This window comes from Opisthorchis viverrini, assembly GCF_000715545.1.
Source record: "Opisthorchis viverrini unplaced genomic scaffold opera_v5_354, whole genome shotgun sequence".
Taxonomy (NCBI): Eukaryota; Metazoa; Platyhelminthes; class Trematoda; order Opisthorchiida; family Opisthorchiidae; genus Opisthorchis; species Opisthorchis viverrini.
This window is the reverse complement of record NW_008752014.1, coordinates 287,210-308,560: the sequence shown is the minus strand read 5'-3', so window position 1 is coordinate 308,560 and position 21,351 is coordinate 287,210. Positions and strand designations below refer to the sequence as shown.

At 45.5% G+C, this 21,351-nt stretch overlaps 1 protein-coding gene across 1 annotated transcript; it reads left to right on the top strand.

Moving 5' to 3' along the window:
• Positions 1-7,720: 7,720 nt before the first annotated feature.
• Positions 7,721-8,434, top strand: T265_10340 (hypothetical protein; the record flags this gene model as incomplete). Its single annotated transcript, XM_009176681.1, has 3 exons — positions 7,721-7,945; positions 7,980-8,129; positions 8,162-8,434. The coding sequence occupies 3 exons, from the start codon at positions 7,721-7,723 to the stop codon at positions 8,432-8,434; spliced, it is 648 nt and encodes a 215-aa protein (XP_009174945.1).
• Positions 8,435-21,351: the final 12,917 nt, after the last annotated feature.

Genomic DNA, 21,351 nt, shown 5'->3' with positions numbered 1-21,351 from the left:
TTGTGGTGGTAATAACTAACTGTACCAACGAACCGTGAGTCGTATCAGCTCGCCTATTTTTTCTCACTTGGTTTCACTACGTTGAACTGGTATTTGCTCACGTTATCCACTACAACCTTCCCCCAGCGATTTTTCGCGCTCCTTCTAGAAACCAGTTTGTGGCACTATTAGACATTTATTTATGCGAAACCTCGCGCAGGCAAGCATGCCGCCTCGCGCTGAGAACCTTAAGAGCGGTGCTACACCCTTTTTTACTTGTGCCTTTCAGGTGAACGACAGGCACTGACCGGCAAGAACAAAACCGACCCGGGAAATCCGGGCAAAAGCCTCGATGCTGTGTATCAATCCGTGAATCCGTGAATCTCAGCTTCCTGCATGAGCAACTCGGCGTGCTTAGGCGGACTTGCGCTTGTCTGAGTGGTGCACCCGGTTTTTCAAGCGGTCGGTTGCATTCAACAGACGGTTCTTGGTCACATTAAAATGTGGGCCGTCCCAAATTGTGTTCATACAGCCCATTTGGTTGTCATATACAACCAGTGAGACGTAAGATAAGGGACGAATTGCAGGTTCGTCCGGTGCGTTTGCAGGTGTTGTATATGTATTGAGTAGCAAAGATATGTCGAATTTATTGGCCACAAACCACCGAATTTCACAGGCGTTCCATATTTCAGCGGGGCCCTGCAGGAGCCAAAATTCTCCTTGGTTGGCCGTCGAATTACTGAAAACCTATCGTCAGAAAATTTGAAACCATATGGTCATTTTCAAGATAGCAAAAGTTGAGTGTGAGATGGTTCCACGCATACTTACAAGAAAAAGCACCGGAGAGCTGGTGCTTCGCGTGTTGTTTTTTATTGGTAAGCTAAACTTACTGGCTTTTTCGAAATCCTCAGCATTCCGTTTTTCTCGCAGTTTCCTTGCAGCATTTGTGGTACACACACTAGTAACGCAAAACGGCTTTGGCACTTTGATTACTAAATGAGCCCATATGTGCAACAAAATGCGACATTTTGGCGTGAAAAGACTCATCCCATTGACAAATGCTTATCAACAAAACATTGTGCGCTGAGGTGCAGCTTCAGAGAAAAAACGCGTTGGTACTTCCTCTGCATCAAGGGTCGCCAACAAAGTTTTTTTATTCATTACTTTTGGAACTGACCATTAACGATTATAAAATCAGACAAACGATGAGACTATTGACAGTTATCAATATTTGTGGCATAAACCCGATTTATTAGCATTATTATACTCCGTTGTCAAAATAGGTGTAATGAACGGTCAAACCGACTTATCTGAAGCACTCCATCGGGTGTACTGTTCAACATGGAGGAGGCACGTTTGTGGTTCAAATCACTAACCGATCGCCAAGAATCCGTCCAGACACAAATCCACAAGTCGATCTTCAGTTGACCGCTCCCTCGGTCGATATGTCAATCACCGCCAAGTAGTTCAGATTTGTCAGGCACGCCAGTTTGACACATCGATTCAACATCTCTCACCGATTACCTTAGCGCGTTCTTTATCCACTGTTCAAGGGACTCCATCAGCCAAAGTAGATGCGTGTTTTCTCCAGAGGAATGTTCCAGCTATTAAATATCAACAAGGGTGTACTTTTCCTACCGATTTCGTGATGCAAAGTACGAAAAAAATCAAGAATAAGAATATTGATGATGTCCTCCGGCGTTGTGTCCTTTTTGACTTCCAAAACTGTTAGGATTTTGGGCATAATGGCACGTTAATTTGATGGCTTTGCGGTTCCAGCGATTCCCACAGCTAGTTCCGGGCGCGGACATGGCATCCCGCAAGCAAACTGTTTTACAAAGGCGATTTTTATAATAACCGGGTTCTAGAAAATATCAGATAAGCTTTGTATTCCACCTGTGGTCTGATTCGTTTATATCGGGGTTGTACGCACTCCAGCTGCTCTGACCAGTCTTAGATACCTGCCATCTTGGCCAACTTTGAGGATCGCTGTTAACAGAAATAACGTATTTCTAATATTCCTTCACTTGAGATAAAACGGCAGAATGTCCCAATATGATGGACATATTTTCTGTTTAAATCAGACACACTTGAATTGCTGATCATCATCCTCGCTCCGCACCGAATTCGGGGAACACACCAGAGCATTTTTAAGAGGTTGCTACCGCGAACCACAGAATGTTGGCTGGACTCACCGAGGAGCTTAACCAAATTCTCTCCTCCCCAAATTCTCTAATTCACAGAACTCAAAAACATGCCTCACACTCGCATGCCCAACCCTGTTTTGGTAGAGCTGTTGGACGAATCAGTTTTGGCTAACGCAGCGTTAAGAAAGGAATGAATCTATGTAAATTGCTGAAGCATACACAAAATATTTTCTCCCTACAAGGGGTGAATGGTAGAGATAAATCTCTTCCCTCTTCTTGCCATGAACCAACTAACTGATGAATATCACAACAGTGGGTATGCTTTGGAAGACTCCTCCGCTTCACTCAATCTCCATGAGTGTTCCAGTGAACAACTTCCTAGCTATTCCTATTTTGTGTCAGCTAAGCGTCCAAAAGCTCGTTCGTAGGCTTACTTAAATGATCAGCAATCATCACGCCACATCTGAAGCGTCATATCAATAGTCAATTTAATACCAGTTATCAGTTCGCTTTTTGTTATACCTGTGATCCATAGGACCTGAGACTAGTACAATTTGCCCGTTATTCTGCTGATCACTACGCTAAAGACGCCAGCTTGCGTCTAAATGGGATGCATCATTCAGGTAATGACTTCAGGCGACCTGGCCATAACTGTACTCACCGGTATTTTAACGGTCTTTTCATGGTCTTTTTACACTTTACGTCTATTTCTTTGATTTAGAGAATTATCCGGTATGACGCGGGAAAAATTCATCAAACTTCAGAGTATTTCTTTCGTGTGGCGTTTAGTTTTCACCGTCGATCCGTAAAAACGAGGGTACACCAGCCAACTGTTTCGCAAACGTGTTTTTTGCGGGTAGGTAAGCTCGCCCTCAGATGCGTTCTCTGGGGAAATATCGCTATGTAATGCAACGGTTCACCATTTGGTTCGTCACCAAATATTTGCCCGGTTATTAGTTTACTGCTGAGGTAGCGACAACACATGCATCCACCCAACATACACAATGTAACACCATTCTAACTTGCACAAATTGCCTTAATCTAGACGCAAGCGCGTAGGTGAGTTCGAGTACATCTATCTCCAATGTGAAAAATGAGGCAAATTCCAGCGGAAGTATTCGATTGAGCTCAAGTTCACCCACGTTTGAGCCGAATCAAATCCGCATGGCAAGCACTCGATGTAAATCTAGCGACCCAACCACCCTAGTTGATGTCAATCTCCCCTAGATTGATGTTCCTGACCCCAAATCACCCCCTTATGCCTTGAATTTCAACAGTGTACTGCTCCAAGTCAACCCGCTAACCTGCTTTTCAAGGTCAACTTCCAAGACTATTCCCAAATCCTCAACAACAACGACAAACATCTAGATAACTTCTCTCGTTCATCTGCTGATGCCCAATGATGATTCTGCAATCGATGCACTCATAGGTCTGTCAACGGCCACGGACCCCAGTAGTAATATTTCTTCTGGTCGCCATACGATAACTGCGCTTGTAACTCGAGAACAATACACCAAACCGGGTAATTTTCACACCAACTCTTCTGCACCTCCCGTTCTCGATCGGAGATATGAATATCTTTAGAATCAGAAACAACTGATTAGATCTGCTGGGACATCCAACCCACCGACCAGACTTGAAGTTGAAATGCCGACTCTTATTCTTCCTTTTAATTTCAATGGTCATGAGAAATTTAGCAAAATTATCTATGTTGATTCCTCTTGAATTTGACGGCGATGAGCGATCTTTTCTCCTTGTGTTCTGACTACATATAACTAGCGTGATTTACGGTAGTTGATTATAATTCCATTTCTTTTTTTTGCCGCTCGCTTCTCCGGTTTTGGCTCCGGCTCAAGGTTTGCTTATTCGCTGGTAACTGGTATCAATATTCTGTTGCCCGTCGGTTTTTGCCTGCGAGTTCGTGTCAGCTCTCTCTATTTACGTGCATCCACCCCGACAAAATAATGGACCGCCAGAGGATCGGGTTCCGAGCACCTTGAACACGAGTGCGTTGTCCACCAAGCCAGCTAGGTGCCCCCTGGAGATCGTATTTTTGCATTACCTTTATACTATATCCGCCGGGTGGTCTTTGGTTAAATCTGCTTAAACAGACCCAGGCGCGCAATGACATATGACACCGGCTGCTACATTCGCCGTCAGCCAAGGGCATCTCATTACCTCCCACACGTAGCAATTGTTTTCTACGCCCTTATGTCTCTAAATGGTCAATCCACGTCGAATGACTGCCCCACATGTACGTTCGTACATCATTTTGCACAAGCTTGCTGTTGCTTCTAGATAGCCCTGCTAACTCACTGATCACTTTTCTGTTTCTGCCGATTGCGCCATTATTGGCTGTACCTTGTGCTTAATTCAAAGTTTCTGTTGACCCGTTTGTCCATGGAACCGGTTCTTGACAGCCTTTAATAAATTTTTACCGTCCTCGTACGTCTGTGCCCATCGCATACTGGGTGCGAACTGCTTGCGCTCTGCCTCAGAGGAGGTGATCTGTTTCTCGTTCGCCCTGCCCACCGTCACCAGGCGTTCCCTAAAATTAGAAGTTCATCTGCTAGATTGTACATTGACACATCCCCTAATACCATGAGTCTGATTTCGCCTTCGTCCTCTTGGACACAATGGAACCGCCAGTATGAAATCAGCACTTCCTGCATCCCGCAAGTTCTGGGGCAGAATAACACCAGAAGGCTCCGCTAACCACCTGTACCAAAGAGGGCGATGGGATAGAAAGAACAACATTCCTCTAGCGATTCAGAAGAAGCACCATGTCTCCTTCTGTGAGCTCTCGCGCTACTATCCCAAACTAATTGAAACCAATTCAAGGTTTTTGCTAACCGTTGCGGGGACTGCGCAGACATGAAGATATACCCACAACCAGTGGAATGCCGAGACTTGAAACATTTCTTTGCAAACAACCTGGGGGAGAAATATCATTCAATATCTCTGAAGAATGCCAATACATCGTCTTAAGCGAATAAAAGCATCCCGAAATCCTCCGCAGATGAATGCGTCGAGAATGAGCTCTACGTGCACGCCACCATAGTCATTCGATGCATGGTTTTTGCTGCCTGGCTCACCGTCCGACTTGCAATAAAATGCCATGGAAGCCAAAAGTAGGTACAACTAATGTCTCCCTAACAGCCTCGTCTAAAGATGCTTCTGCTGCATATGAAAAAGTCTTAAGGAACGCTAAATCCTCAGTACCGTCCCTTCTGACTAGAGACGGCCCCAAAACCTTGGCAAGACGCGGCCAAATAAGTCGTCAGCATCCGTGCAAGGTTTGGGCTGCTAAGGATTTTACAAAAAAATATTAGAGCCGTTGGACCGTGCACAGTTTGTACCCAGACGACAGTAGGAACTGGAATAATAACTCAACAAAAACCATCGAGCAAGAGGTAATAGAAATATAATAAAATAAAGGGGCTGCAGAGGTGGTCGTGGTGGCGTCGCGTATAGCACGCTAGTTTTCTGTCCATGGGGTTCACAGCTCGATCCCGTGGGATTAGACACTCACTTGGCAGTGTTGACACGACATCACAGACGAACGTATACAGGCGGTAAAATCTCGATATCATTTACCAGATATTAGGCACAACTTATAATGTGGTAAAACCCCAGGAAACGAGATCCAAGGAAGCAAAATAGCGCTATTTCAGGCGGGCGTGAATTACGTTAACCGTGAACAGCCAGGACAACTAGAAAAATAAACTCTGATCATCCATGATTCAGTGGAGGAACCAACAATCTACGCAGCCAGGACAACCCTGATGATTGCTACCTAGCATTCAATCCGAGGCTCCGAGCGGCCTTGAACCGATCACGACCCCCATCGGCGCAACAGCCAAAAATTACTTTCTCCTTGGCTTTGGCCTTTTAGTCACGAAAGCATCATTCCGCCGAAAGTCCCGAACAACTTCCCCCACTAAACAAATGCATCCGTTCAGCTGAGAGCCTAATCCCTCTCGTGCCCTGAGAAAATAAACATCATCCCCTTCAGTAACAACCTAGTTGTTTGTGAAGATTTTGTTCAGCAAATTTGTATTAACTTCTGTGCTCGCGAAGAAGTAGGCTCGCACCCCTTCAATGGAGTTGGTGGTTCACCCAACGAACTAATTTTCAAGGGTATGCTGGCGGCTTACTTTCATCCCACGTAGATATCTCTGTGGGAACCACATAAGCTTCGTGTTGAGCAGCTAAACTATTCAGAGAATCTAGCGGGTCTCTCTGAGCGGCCCTCCTGGCTTGAGATAAACTGCCATTTTCCACTCAAGACCGAGAGGCATGGAGCGAAGAACTATCCCGTGGGTAAACAAGCAACCCCATCCAGACAACCTCTTGAACCCCCTACTAAGAAATCCCTTCATACATCCGCATAAGAGCTTCCCTCAATATTTCACCGCGCCCACGAAAAAAGCACTCACGCCACATTCTACCCTAAAACCTCGAGAGTTTGAATACCATCCGTTCGTTGCTCATCAGGCTGTCCTCAGTTCCTTCGATGGGGTAATCGGATTAGCCTACCACTCCCCTGGAGCCTTTCCCTAGATGAATCGGCCTCACTTTACAGTGATATACTCAACCTTGTCCCCCCCGCTGATGGGTGCGCAAACATTTTGTGGCTCCTGTGACTGAGCGCGCCGATGCTCAACGTAGAGCTACCAGAAGTGTTAATTCACTTCGGGAGTTCTCCGGCCGCGAGAAAAAGCCGGTCACACCGGTCGGCCCTAGAATGACGTAGGCGTGAAGGAGCACCCGCAGACAACTATAGCCTCTTTACTTGGAGCTGCATGATTGGGTTTTCAACCTCCACCGCAACACGTGCCTCCGGGAAGACAAGTCAGATCCCCACACCTAAGGCGTGTCAGTAGAACATGCAGTAACTGAAGTCCATATTCCTTCCACAATGAAACAGGCCTCCAGTCAAGAGGAATCATAAACCTTCCCCACAACCGCTATACGCGATGTTGAAAACCCCAACTAATCCCCGTCGAAACCGGTCCATCGTGTTCCACTACTCAACCCTTTATATAAACCACCCTGTTTTTTGACCGCAATAGCTTTGTTACCACTAAAAACGTTGAGGCCCATCATCCCAAGGAGTGAAGCCTCGTTGCGTTCCCCACCGCTTTGAACACGCAGCCAACCGCTGTGACCAGAATCGACTACCAACCGAAACGAGTCTATGGGCTCTCGGCTTCCTATTCGTCTTCAAATCTATCGAGGCGACTCAATCTATTAGTGTTGAGTATGGATACGCTTAGTCCAGACAACCTAGTATCTGAGGTCGTCTGGAAGCATGGCTACAGTGAGCGATGTATTTCAAGGCACTAAAGCAATGATACCGAAAAATATGGAGTTGATGTGACTTGTCGTCAGCGCTGCCACGATTGTCTGCTTTACTCGTAGTTTCATTGGCTGAAATAGACAGATCGACTGATGATTCGTTCGGTCTGCGATTCGGTCTGCAGACGAATAGAAAAAGCTCGATTGAAGGCGGCACATAGTTCGTGACTACCAACGACTAACTTGCAGCGAAATTCTTGGGTTGTTTTTGGGTTATCAGCTTTCTTAACAGCATGACTAACAGCTGTTTCTGTCATCGTAGATCTGGGCCAGCGCGCGCCTTTCGGACTGAAGGTGAAATGTCCAGTTGTGTGCGGAAAAAATTGGTAATTGTGGGTGACGGCGCATGTGGAAAAACATGCCTGCTAATCGTGTTTAGTAAGGATCAGTTTCCGGAGGTTTACGTTCCGACTGTGTTTGAGAACTATGTGGCGGATATTGAACTTGCTGGCAAGCGAGTAAGTATTTACGACGCCTGTCTCATGCTCTTAGGTTGAACTTGCCTTGTGGGATACGGCTGGACAGGAAGATTATGATAGATTACGGCCATTATCCTATCCAGACACAGATGTTATTTTGATGTGCTTTAGTATAGACAGTCCTGACAGCCTTGAAAACATAGCAGAAAAATGGGTGCCTGAAGTGAGTTATTTATTGGCTCTTATGACTTTTAGGTCCGGCATTTTTGTGGGAACGTACCGATTGTTTTGGTTGGCAATAAAAAGGATCTGCGTAATGACGAAAACACAAGGGCAGATTTGAAACGTATGAAACAGGATACTGTGAAATATGAGGAAGCACTGTCGGTTGCCAACAGCATCGGAGCGTATGCTTATATGGAGTGTAGCGCAAAGACTAAAGATGGTGTCCGTGACGTGTTCGAAACCGCCACAAGAGCGGCTCTTGAGACGAAAAAGTCAGGAAAGAAGAGGTGTATTTTGCTCTGACCCATAACTCTATCCGAGTGCCTGCAATTATACTCCAATGTTTCTTCATTCCTTCGCTTGCGTGCCGCGAAATCACATTCCAGTTGGTTTTGCCTACAACTGCTTCATTTTTACTGGTACATTTCAATTTTGTTTTTTAAGTCATTCCCCTTTAACTGATCTGATGAGAACCGACAAATTCTAATGGCCTCTAGATTCTTTGAGGTAATCGTATTTTTGCTTCGTACCGGTGCTTCAGGTGGACGCTTGGGTCGGTAGTGTAAGATGCGGGCTTTTACAGGCTGCTACCAGAATGATTTCTAAGCTTCGGAGCACTGGCCTTCCCTAGAACTCTAGACCTTTTAATACGGGATTTCAGCGAGGCGAAAAGTCGTAATATGACCTAACACCCCCTTATGCTCTTTTCCACCTTTCGCAGCTAGGACATTTCATCTTCATCTCAAATTGGGGAAAACCCAGACGCGCTTTATTGAGTGCGAAATAGCTCAGTTGAGTATTTCCAGCTATCGTCTTATTGCCAACACATGCCGTTGGTGCTGGTAATGACGGCAACGATGCCGACTTACTCTAGGTCTGCTTACTGTCCTCCTAGCCTTAAGTACTTGCGGTGTGCTGGTCTTAATCAACCAGCAATGAACCTCAAAATACCTTAGTTACTCGAAACGGGTCTCCATTTGGGTGCGCCATTGGCTTCTGAGTTCTGCTAATGCATGGATGTACTTGAGTATACATGCTCAGACCCTATGGAACGAAGAGGTTTCTGATGAACTGATGGCTGTCGGCAAAATGGTGACATAATGGGGCAACACGGTGCTTAGTGAGCGAAACGTCATAGGAACTGACATCAAAGGCAGTGGTGAAGCAGTCATCAGGGCGGCACAAGGGCTGATCACTAATTAGCCTTACAGTAGAGATATTGGGCCCGACCCAAATGCAGGACAAATACCTGGAGTGACCATTGAGATGGTGTTAATCCAGTGGCTATTGTAAACAACACTGATGATCACTTTAAGCTGATGAAATCTTTCAACCACACACCTTGCGAACGGTGGGACGTAAGGCAGGTACGATATTAACTTAGCATATTGGTTTCAGAAAAATTGCTACTCTTGATCTGGGGTCCTCATTGGTGGGAAGCGTGCACACACTCCTCATCTTTTCTGAACTGTCGGACAGTGGCCTCAGTGTTTATGTTTGGTATAAGGACGACCTTAGGGTACCGGGCAAGGCGTTCGCAAATAGTGGCCACGACCGTACCGTGTTGGAAACACCGGCACTAGTCTGATCACCGAAGTTGGGTAACGTTGTGGCTGGTTATTACTTGCTTAGGTGACCGGCTGGGAATATCGGGTGTTGTCGCCGTTCCTCCTTTTAAGCTCGGGATAGCTCAGTGGTTAAGGTGCAGGTGGAAGGTGGCACTAGGGTTGAGATACTGCCAGATTGCTTAATCCTAGACAGGAGCAGTCTAGATGCCGAGGTTGGGTTCAAACCGCGGACCTTCCGGTCTACAAATAATGATATATTCTTTATTTAATTGCGGACCGGAAGATCCAACATCGGCGTCTCGACTGCTCCTGTCTAGGATTGGGCAACCTTACACTATCTCAGCCCTCTTGCCACCTCCGTTGACCTGCCAGCTACGTACCGGACGTCTGTGGAAAAGCGTTCCATAAGGTCAAGCTGGCGTTGTCCCCTGGGAGAATGACGTTCCAAGCGATTTAGGAATGGGGAGGCCAGAGGCTCGTCATTTGCAGTTTCAAAAAAATAATCACCTCCATCGCGTACAGGAATCTCTTGGAGCAACAAGCAAGAAGCCTTCGGTTTACAGACTACTGTTGATGGATAGCGCCGGCGGCGGTGTCGAAGGCTTCTGTGGACATACTCGACGTTACACAGGCATCAAAGTGACGAATCATGGTAACCGGTACAATCATGTTTGTGGTAGCATTAGGGGAGCGTGTGCCTCAGTTGAAAGGTTGACGTCACCATCCTGGTGGTTTATGAGCCTATCATCGGACGAACATGTATGGTACACTTAGGGGCAAAGTGGCGATAATGACTAGGGAGTCCACAGTGGCCAATGTCACAAGCAGAGAGAGTGAGTGAGTCTAAGCTCTGGTTGATACAGCGTCCGAGAAATTTCTCTGGCGGTTTTCCCAAAACTGCATTCCTGGGGATTGTTGATCACTTTTGGTGAGCTGATTACTGGAACAGGGTTGCTAGTTGAGATTTGTCTTTCTTTCGATGCTTTGGCTACTAGCCAAGTCCCTGCTGATGTCAGTAACGAAGGGTTGGATGGCGCGTATCATGTCTCGAAGGCCGAGCGGCGTACTAGGGGATTCGTAGAGACCAACAGGCGTAATGGCGATTGTCATCAGCATGTCGTCAATAACCACCGAGATAATGCGGTATGAATGTATCAGCTGAGCTTTTGAAGATGCATGAGTACCTTTTAAGCTCACCATGACATCATGTGTGGCAAGTGATAGCGATCTTAGATGGTTGCTTTACTGAGCGCTCCACATGGGCGTCAGTCTCCGGATTTCGTTGGAAACATGTGGAGTAGCGGCGGTCAAGAGCTGTCCGACGGTTAACGGATATCAATTTCGAGCAAATGGTCAGCTTTTTCGACCTTCGGTTTGTCAGACACAGATTAACATGCTTTTGTGAAGACCGAGGATTTTCCATTAAGATTTGTTGCTGCGTAGCGTTTGCAATGACCAGAGTAGTTATGGAAGTTTGCTATGGTTGTGGAGATCGGCCCAGGTGTGTACATTATTTGGAGGACGTCGGCATGGTTGAAGCGGTGCATGATTAAATCCCAACCATAATTGCAGAGGTGCAGCCATTGACAGGGTGGTGCCGTTTTCAGCCGACTACGTCGAGATGATGTAGAAAATCGACTTCGATCGTGGATGTCAGTGACAAGGGGCACTCACCACAGGGACATCGCCCATGGAAACACAAAGAGAACAAGCGTTGGTCGTACATATTTACGGTGCCACAATTCGCTGCTCGAAGTCTAGAACTAGTAACCTCTTGGTTATCGTGTTGACTTGCCAGAATAACGTCACTCTGGACACCAGGATCGACAAGTTAGTTGGCGAAACAAGCGACTTGAACAGCCAGTCACATTATGGCAGTTGCTTGAGGCTCTTACAAAAACGCTTCAACTTATTAATTGAGGTTGGCCAACTATGATGGAAATCGGTGCACGTATGTGAACATTGGTCGCCTTTCACAAGGTATCTCTTAGTAGCGTTGACATGGTGTATCTGACCTGCCTTCTCCGTAGTTTTAACCAAATACATCAGACTGAGCTCATAAAATAGCACACATGATCACTGGTAACTTCTGTAGAGGGTTTCGCGCTGATGACACTGAGTAGCGACTGAGAGAATGCTAGGTCACCCAATTCGACAACTTCAATCTGAGACAGGGCTTACTGGTGAGTGGAAGTGCCAAGAACGGCGGAAAGGCGGTTACCGAAGTTTTTTGTAAGCTGCATCCTTGTTGGCATGTTCTAGTTTTCCCGCGTCATCACTGATTCATGGTAGAAATGCTGATACAACGTGGTAATATTTAGTCAACACGTGATATCGTTCATTGCAAAAGTGGCTTCCAGCTGACGAAACGACTTTCGACTGCCTTCTCTGCAGAATAGGGATGGACAGGACATATACTGTCGTGGGTTGCGAAACCTGTCATTCCAGGTCGGATCCGTGGTTGTACGAAATTTTCCCGCGTCATCACTGATTCATGGTAGAAATGCTGATACAACGTGGTAATATTTAGTCAACACGTGATATCGTTCATTGCAAAAGTGGCTTCCAGCTGACGAAACGACTTTCGACTGCCTTCTCTGCAGAATAGGGATGGACAGGACATATACTGTCGTGGGTTGCGAAACCTGTCATTCCAGGTCGGATCCGTGGTGTTTTGTACGAAAGATGAAAATCTGAAACCAGGAGTTTCAGGATTAGGACTTGGATAGGCACATGGGAAATGGGCAAAAATGTTACGTGGAAGAAAAACTTTACGGGCTTACCAATTAATTGTCGGGCCACACACTTGCGCGTTGTGGTCACGAGACAACGTAGTACACCGCACTGTTTATGGTTTGGCTTAACGGCCGACTCGGTTGCGGTCAATGATAAGAAAACATCGCGTACTGAATGTTCGCGAAAGAACGTGAAGTACGGTATTGGCATGTATATGTAATTAAACCTCAAAGCACAAGGACCGTATAACACGGGTTTACCGGCATCATCTTCAGCCGTAACATCCATCCACTTGCCGTACAGTGTTTGTAGCTGCCACAGTTTCATTTGCTGATGATTTGAGAAGGTGGAGTGAACAGTTACACATAAGGTCCGTAGCTGATATAATTGGTGCATAAATACAGGAGTGTCAGTGAACTTTTCATTGGGGAGATCGGAGGGGTGCACTTGCCGTACAGTGTTTGTAGCTGCCACAGTTTCATTTGCTGATGATTTGAGAAGGTGGAGTGAACAGTTACACATAAGGTCCGTAGCTGATATAATTGGTGCATAAATACAGGAGTGTCAGTGAACTTTTCATTGGGGAGATCTGGAGGGGTGCTGTATGCTAAAGGCGACAGCCTGGTTGCATGAGCGTCATTAAGGGCGAGACTTGACCATGGCCATTAATGTGTCCCGTCTCGAAGTCCCCAACCAAGGAAATGGTAATGACTAGCGCCGCTGAGTTTGCTATTAATGGCTCCCATACTTCGCTACCAAGTCATTGACCTCTGAGTGGTTTCTACCCTCCGCGTGATTGTGGGAACAAGACTCTCCGTGCTACATGAAGCATATGACCAAGCCAGCGCAACCAATGGAACATAATCAGCTCGTCCGTCGTGGGTGACGTACCCAAGCATTAATGACTCGGTGTTACTACCAGACTCAGGCAATAGTTAATTACTAAACGTTCTTTAGCGTCTCCACTCCAGATAACAATATAGAGTGCAACAGCATTGTAAGCTCGACCATTGATAAATAAGCTTGTGTCACGCGTACAGCACGGATGATGCTAGTTCACAAAAGCTTCTCTGGCTTTCCCCATCTGCACGAATGGGAAGCAGCTGGGCCGCTATGATGAGAGAGGCGAAGTCGCCGTCAGGTTGCACGTCAGCATAGAAAAGATTCATGCGATGTCAGTCACTGAAAGCCGAAAACATGAGTACGCTACAGCAATATTCAACAGCTCCCCTCTACCTAATTTAATTCCCACTCCGTGGATCTCACACTTGAGTACATCTGTTGGTACCGGGAAAAATATCCGCACGCGCCGCTCATGTTTGATACTTACGTCCCCACCTATCAGACCTCTTTTGTTTTTACCTCTGCATTTCTGATCTTCAAATGCAGTGTCTTATTCAGTTTATGACTCCACTAGCAAGACTAGATGATTTTGTTACAGCAACTTGCGCCGATGTAGAGGTAGCTCCCAGTCTACGAGGTGAGTCTTTCTGACTTGATTGAATACCTGTAAACAGTTATGTTCCATCCAGCTTTCCACATTTTAGTGTATCCGTTATCCGTAGTCCTGACCGAGCAAATGACAGTGTCTGTCGGGACCTACACCACAGGATCTGAATGTAGTTGTATTAGCTGGTGGGCAACGCATAGTTAAAGCGCAACAGTGGCTTTGTGTAGTATCTTTGGATGTAAAGCATAATGACATATTTTCTCATGCCTTTTGCTATTTTACCGCCCACCAGTCATTCAGCAGGGCAGTGTTTGGACGCAGTGACCACTGTGATAGACAGAATCCTCCCACTGGGAACCGATTGGATAACTTTGCTACCGGTTACCTATAGTGCGCTTCAGTTCTTCACTGCTGATCATGTTAGAATACGTAGGCTGGCTGAGGTTATGCTATTCAACCTGAATTTTCATTGGGTACCCTGAAACCGAATGAACCAAGTACCCATTTGGTAATGGAGAATCTTTCCCACCCACGAGTTAAAGATATACGCCCAGATGGTCTCTTCGGGTGATACTGATTGTTATTCTAATAGTAATTCACGAATCTGGAAAGTCCTTGTGGTGTTTCCCAACGCCTGTGGAGAAGACGCTGGATTTCAGAACTGTCACTTTTGGATGTGAGTTGCTGTACCTGTTCGGTTTCAGATAGAAACTCGGTCAGACATCCTGTTAGATCCCAGCCCGACTGTGACAGAGGGTTGTGGAAGAACCAGCAAGGCCGTAAGCGGTTGCAGGATTTGTAGAATCCGCTTTCATACCACTGGTTTGAACAGTCCTCCGGCCCTAGCGTTATTATTTCAGTGAGTCCACACTTAATGAGGGGGAACGCTGGACTGGAATTTTGCTGTCATTAGAATCTATCAGCAGTGCCATATCAGGGTCTGAACTCCGGACTTGTGACATGCGAAGCGAATGTATTATCACTTCTGGAGTGCTTTAAAAGTATAGGCTGCTTGGCATGACAAGATTTCATAAAGCCTTCATACAATGAATAGTCACATCAGAAATCATTCACTGTAGCATCCTTGCGATGTCTACCTGCCATATTACCCGAAGGGCGTAGGAGGGTTGGGATACTGCTAGGTTGCCAAAGTTTAGACAGGAGAAGTTGAGATGCAGAGGTCAGTCTCGAACCACGGAACTTCCGGTCAGTAAATTCGCACTCTAACCAATGAGTCATCTCGCCCTTTAACTGGGTGGAAATATCAGTTCCGGTGGCCAAAACGATATTTTCCGGATCGGGAAGGCCAGAGCAGCTTTTGTCAACCTACACCACCCCTAGCGTAGCCGTACCTTCATCCTATCTGTCAAGAGTCAGTTTTGTAATGCCGGCTTCGTATTTCTGTGCGGGCCAAAGACTTGGCCGCAGAGTACTGACGTCAAAAAACTTATTAGTGCCTTCTTTATCGTAGCATGCTACACACGCATTTTCATGCACAATTGTGTGCTATTTAGCGACAAGTGACGCAAATTTGCAAAAGAAATTCAGGCCGTTGAGCTTCGTGCACTAACTTCATCAGACACTTCATTTAAGTCTCCATAACTTCCAGTGCTCTTTGGATTACAATGGACGTGTTAACAAACTGCTCATTCTGAAGTATGACTTTGCACTCTGACGATGTTTGCCGAAAGACAGTTTATTCAACAGAGCTCGTTTTTCATCTTCATAGGTGATGGGGATATCGCCTGCATGCTTCACACTGAGAAGGTTCTCACCAGCGACGATTCGAACACTAGGGTTTCGAATACATCCCAGTATTCTTCTCATTATTAGTATGTGGACCGGATTACGTTTCTGGGGTCTTTGGTTGATCTTGGTCGTTCAGCTGTAACATCATTTCGGTGCCTAGCTCTGATGCTACCAGTTTGCCCATGTCTAGACAGGAGCAGTCGAGATACCTATCTTGGGTTAGAACCGTGGACCCTCCGGTCAATAAATTGGGGCCTCAATCGCTGAGTGATCTGGAGTTCAGGGGCATCTCTTCATGCCATGACATGAGAAAGAAAGACCCCAGAGGCTTTGCTACAACGGGAGTCAAAATGACACCCATACAGTTACCACATTCACTGTCAGTATCCTTTTTGAAGATGATCCCTTCCGAATCAACTGCTACCACTGAACGAAATAACCACCTGCGAGCTGCGTTCCAGGACGAAGGGCAATTCCATGACATTAGGAAGGGCAACGGACAAAGCTGGCGTCTGACAGGATGTGGAAACAACTGACTGATTAAACTGATCTTTGAAAGTGTTGTGCTCAGAGCCATAGACCTTTTCCTATAAAGTATGCCAGTGTGACCTTTGCATATACTTTCGGTTACATTTTCTGGTCTAGCTTGTGTCATTCATAAGATGTAAGCTTCCGGGTGTTTCCAGAAGTAGTGGGCTCTATTCCTGAAGCAGAGGCTTGGTTGACGAATAGCTTCGGAGGGGGGTACCGGTGATGGTACAATTTAGAGGAATTCTCTCTCAATTATCTGGTAGGAACCGGTACTGTCATGCAACTAGATATCTTGCAGAGATTCAGTGCTATGCAAGATGATTTTCATGATCACCGTGGTCTAACGCTGGTGAGTACATTACGATCAGTAAGTTGGTCCAGTGTGGTCCAGGTTTCCAGTTTTTGGGGACCTGAGGTTGATGTTCTGTACATCATGGTAACTAGAGAGATGGACATTCAAGTTGGACTCATGTGCTTCTATCCAGTGGCCATGTGCCCACAGTATGTAACTGAGATTTTTGTACATACCACTGTGTGGTCAGAATCAACACAGTAAGGCCGTCTGGAACAGCTGTTTTAAACACAACTCCCCAAAAAGTAGCCAATGTTAGTTTGGTCAGCTTGTGTTCATCTTTGAGCTCATGTAGTGGGGTGCCGAGTGGAAACACTAATAACAGTAATCCTTTATCTGTGGGAGTCTTTCAATGCATAGCTACCGTTAAACTCGAAGGAAGCACGGGATCCGAGATACTACCAGGTGGTTCAAACCTAGACACGGGGAATAGGCCAGTTAGTTTATAAATACGAACCTCCCGGTTAATGGTTTCTTACACTGAGCTACCTCGAACTATTTGCATGGTAGTGAGTCGGATGGTGCTGTTATCGAGTAGAATCCACGTAAGCGATGGAACTTCTGTACTTTCACACTAGCAATACTGAAACTACCGCACAGCGAGGCAGAGGCAGTCGAATCTCCTGAATGTCATGGAAAGTTTCGGAGCAAGTCCGAAAGAGGGGCAAGGTGAAGCACAGCAGCCTACGACCGCCCGGGAAAGGCAGCGTATATTGACTCCAATTTTCTTCACTCTTGTATCTAGATTGGCCTGCTGAACGGTGTGCATTAGTTTGAGCATCTTAAGGCACACGGGCTCAAAGATGACGCGAAAGCTAAAATATGGGGGGTCGGGTAGACACGAATTTTTCGGAAGCGTGTCAGAATGGAAACCGAAGGAACGTCACTGGATCATATAGAGGTGGAGGGCAAAATAAATTTTCTACCAAAAATCCATAAAGCCGTGTGTTTTGTATGAGGATTTACATGATAACGATAGGGGAGTGTATTTTAGGGCTCTGTGCGGAAAAAAACATTTGGTCCCGTACAATCTTCTCAGGGTGAGGTATCGCCTTATTGTTCCAGTTCGAAGTGAAGATTTTTTATGGGCTTTACCTGGAGCTTTAGGGTGAAAAACTTAACCTTTTGAACGGTGCAAAACCGGTAGGCACTGACCCCCAGTACAACCGAAACAGCCACTTATGAAAACCTCAGTTGATTTTCCATTTAGTGCGATACTGTCAAGCCCTTCCAAAAAATGGGGTGATTCTACTGCTTATTTAAACCTGCTGAATATTCCATCTTGCTAGCGTCCATTCCAACTTTCAGTTGTAATTTCAGCATCTGATGTGTGTAGTAGAGAACCAACTCTGATGACTGCACCTGGGGCAACACTGGATAACCACCGAAAACTGTCTGGATGATGCTCCGATCACGTATTGACTGTATAACCGGTTTCATTGCTTACAGTCCCTTTGTGCATGGATAGGAAAAGATGGTCTTTTTTATAGTCTGGTGGAACTTAAGGAACCGAGAAAAAAAGCAAAATAAATATAAAACAATGAGTCAGCTGACTGAGGGAGGAAAGCTTTTACAAAAATATTTATTTGTGCCAGCCCGCTAAAATTACTAGGATTGTTTTTCAGAAACACTCGTGGTACTAGGTAACTCGAAGCGTCTTAAATGCCTACTCCCTGCAGCCCAACCTCCAAAACTGATCCGTAAACTCTAATGTTCTTCCATAAAACTGAACTTTAGGGAAAATATCACATCTTGCAATGTTTTTCGCAACGCCTGGATGAAAATCACAGTCCCTCTATATAAAGCGCGCTGGAATATGTCCGAATCTTTTGTCATACACGGGTATCATTTTTGGTGAGTGATGAGTAAATCTGTTGGTAATTCCATTCAATAAAGCTTGCTATAAGACTGATTTCAACTCTCATAGAAACTCAAATATGCAAGTTAGCACCAGCAACGAATATTATGGTTGAAGAAGATGAAAGTACAGATGAGCTGACGACCTAGGGCTCCTCAGGTGGTGAATGAAAAACAACTTATTACCACGAAGAAATCCGTATGAAATTACGAGGGATTTTTGCGGGACTTCGTGAAAAACATTTGCGACTACGTTTTGAGGAAAGGCCTACAAAGGATGGGGTAGCGAATTCGCGAAGGTCCACCCTATAGGGATAGTTCCAGAATTGTTGGCAGTGTTTTCAACTCCGTGGTTCAAAGTAAGTCCTACAGCCGCTCCTGTGAAGGGCCCTTACGCTACTTTACACTGTTTACACAACTTTCTGAACATCTACAATCACTTTTCAAATCTAACGTCCTGTCGTGCGATGAATCGCATAATTGACCACGAACGAGCAACATGGCAACAGAGTACCACTCACTTCCTACCGTCTCGTATATATTGTACTGTCGTACAGTACACCAGTCGTTCCTTCTGGTAATTAATTACGCGATTGCAGTGGATGGATGGAGCTCCTAGAAACGAACAAACGTAAGTCAAAAGTGGCGGAAGAAACGCGGCAAAGTCCGAAGATGATATAACCAACAAATTATTTCCTTTTCGCTGAGAAAACTGGCTACGTGAAAATTTTACCAGCAGTATTCCGCTGTGGCTCGAAAGTGGACTGAAACTGGCTGACAAATTACACTTGGCTTCTTCCCTTTTTGAGCCTATCCGGTTGGTCGGGACCCCATTGTCCTATCGATCCTACTTCCTCATTGCACATAAGACTAGATCACAGATTAGACCACCGGTTCGCAAAATGATGTGATGTTTTATAGTAAAGTTGATTGGGTGTCTTGAAGTTGACGTTCTTTGATTAAATGTGAAGCACAAAGGTGAGCGACCACCTGTCAGTCTCAAAAAAATGGAAAAAAACTGGTGGCAGCTTAGCGAAACACAATGATTTACGAAACAGTTTGTTTTTGCTGGAAACTCACCTGAAACCCAACTAGGTTTTTCGTTTATGATGCTCGGACGCAGTAGACTGCCAGTTGCACGGTGTTAACAAAACTTCCGCTTTCCATTATAAAATAAATTTTATTCTTATACTACATACATGTCACAGGTGTTCTCATATAGAAGTCTGCAACAGACCACAATATCTCCATTGTTAGACAGCTTCGTACAGTTGGAGCAAAATTAGAAAGCATAGTTGACCACATCAGAAGGTAGACAGCTGCTAGATTTTAAGCATTGATTGGCGAAGCCGGGCTCCGCATGTCACTTTCTTTGTCCTGTTCTTATTATTAGGATAACATCTTAGACGATGAAAGATAGACTCATTAAATCCTTGGGGTTAGCGTACACTAGTGTGACCGTAAAATCGCTTTCGAAGCCTGGTGGTGGATGGCTAGCAGGACTGAGAGACTGCGGCTATATTACACTCTGCCCTAAGTTCGGCTTTCTAAACTCTGACATGTATGTGATCCTTTTGTGCTAACTTTTTATGGAGCGTTACCTTGTGTCCGAGAAAAGATGACACCTTTCGGAGGAAATCGGTCGAGCTACGGAGATTACTGGTAGCATGCTACTTGTCACCCGAGCCACTCAGCAAACGGCTGGCTAGTATGACCGCTATGACTGACTACTATGTTAGTATAACAACACCTGTTGCCCATCTGCGTGTTCGATTATGGTTACTCACGGCATCACAACTAACGGTTGAGTTCTCACAGAGTAAAATTAGAGCCAAATTCCAAGTCTTCAGTCTAGTTGAAACTGAAGGAACAGATGGATCTGTAGCAATGAAAGCAAAGAACCGGTAAAAATCACTTGGGACTGGACAGCCTCGCAAGTTCTACCACTAACAGTGAACAATGTAGTCTAAAACTCACCCAACTAAGCGATCCTTATCCAGGAAACACGACCGAATAACCGTCGACTGTTTCTATGCAACGAGTCCTTTGGTCTGTGCGAGAAGTTCAGTTAGGCAACAACTGGTTCGATTAGGATAAAAGGCGTCCAAAGTAGTTGACGGATAATTCATCTATTTAGTCCATTCTAACTAGATTGACCAGACAAGATGCATGTGGATCCGTCAATATGTGCGCATCAGAACATAAGACGAGATGAATTCCCAGCTGACTATTCGTTGACAGCGGTTTGGGAAATGAACGAGCTGAGTGGGGAAGAAATGCGTACCAAGAGATCAATAAGAGCTGTTTGCTGTGATTGCTTGTTTCCTTTGGAATGTGCTCTTCATATGTAATGCAGTACAGTAACACGTCCTTAATCGTATCGGCTATTGAACACTTGAACCACAAAAATAAACTGTAAATGATACATATCGCCCAGTAAGTTGGGTAACCGTGGCAAGAGGTGTGTGATGGCAGAATGCGTGCTCAATTCATACTTCAGTCATGTGACTCACAGCTCTCATACCTATCCTTCTTACAAATCGAATACTACCAATAGCATATGGAACAACGAGCTCAAATGCTCCGCAGACAGAGCGGGTGTTTGCTTTCAGGCAGTCACAAGATACATGTATTTGTACTGCATGCTACGACTTTGTTGGACTAGATGGTAGTCTAACACAGGCTGTAGTGCGCCGGCTGATCATCTTTTCTGGATGTTATAGCTCATGCCAAGTCGTTCGTTTATTATTTGGAGGCAGAGAAGTGGATAGCTACGAATCGGTGGCATATAATCGACCGGTGAATCTAGGAGTGGAAGTAGGCCTTTCATTGAAGAGATCGGGAAAGGAGGACATGCACTGAAGGCAACATCCGTGTTCAGTTCGTGAATTTCTCTTTCGGATGCCAACATCTGCGACCACTGAACAGCTGTCTTCATTCAGCTTACAGTTCCATTAACCACCAAACCAGCGAATCC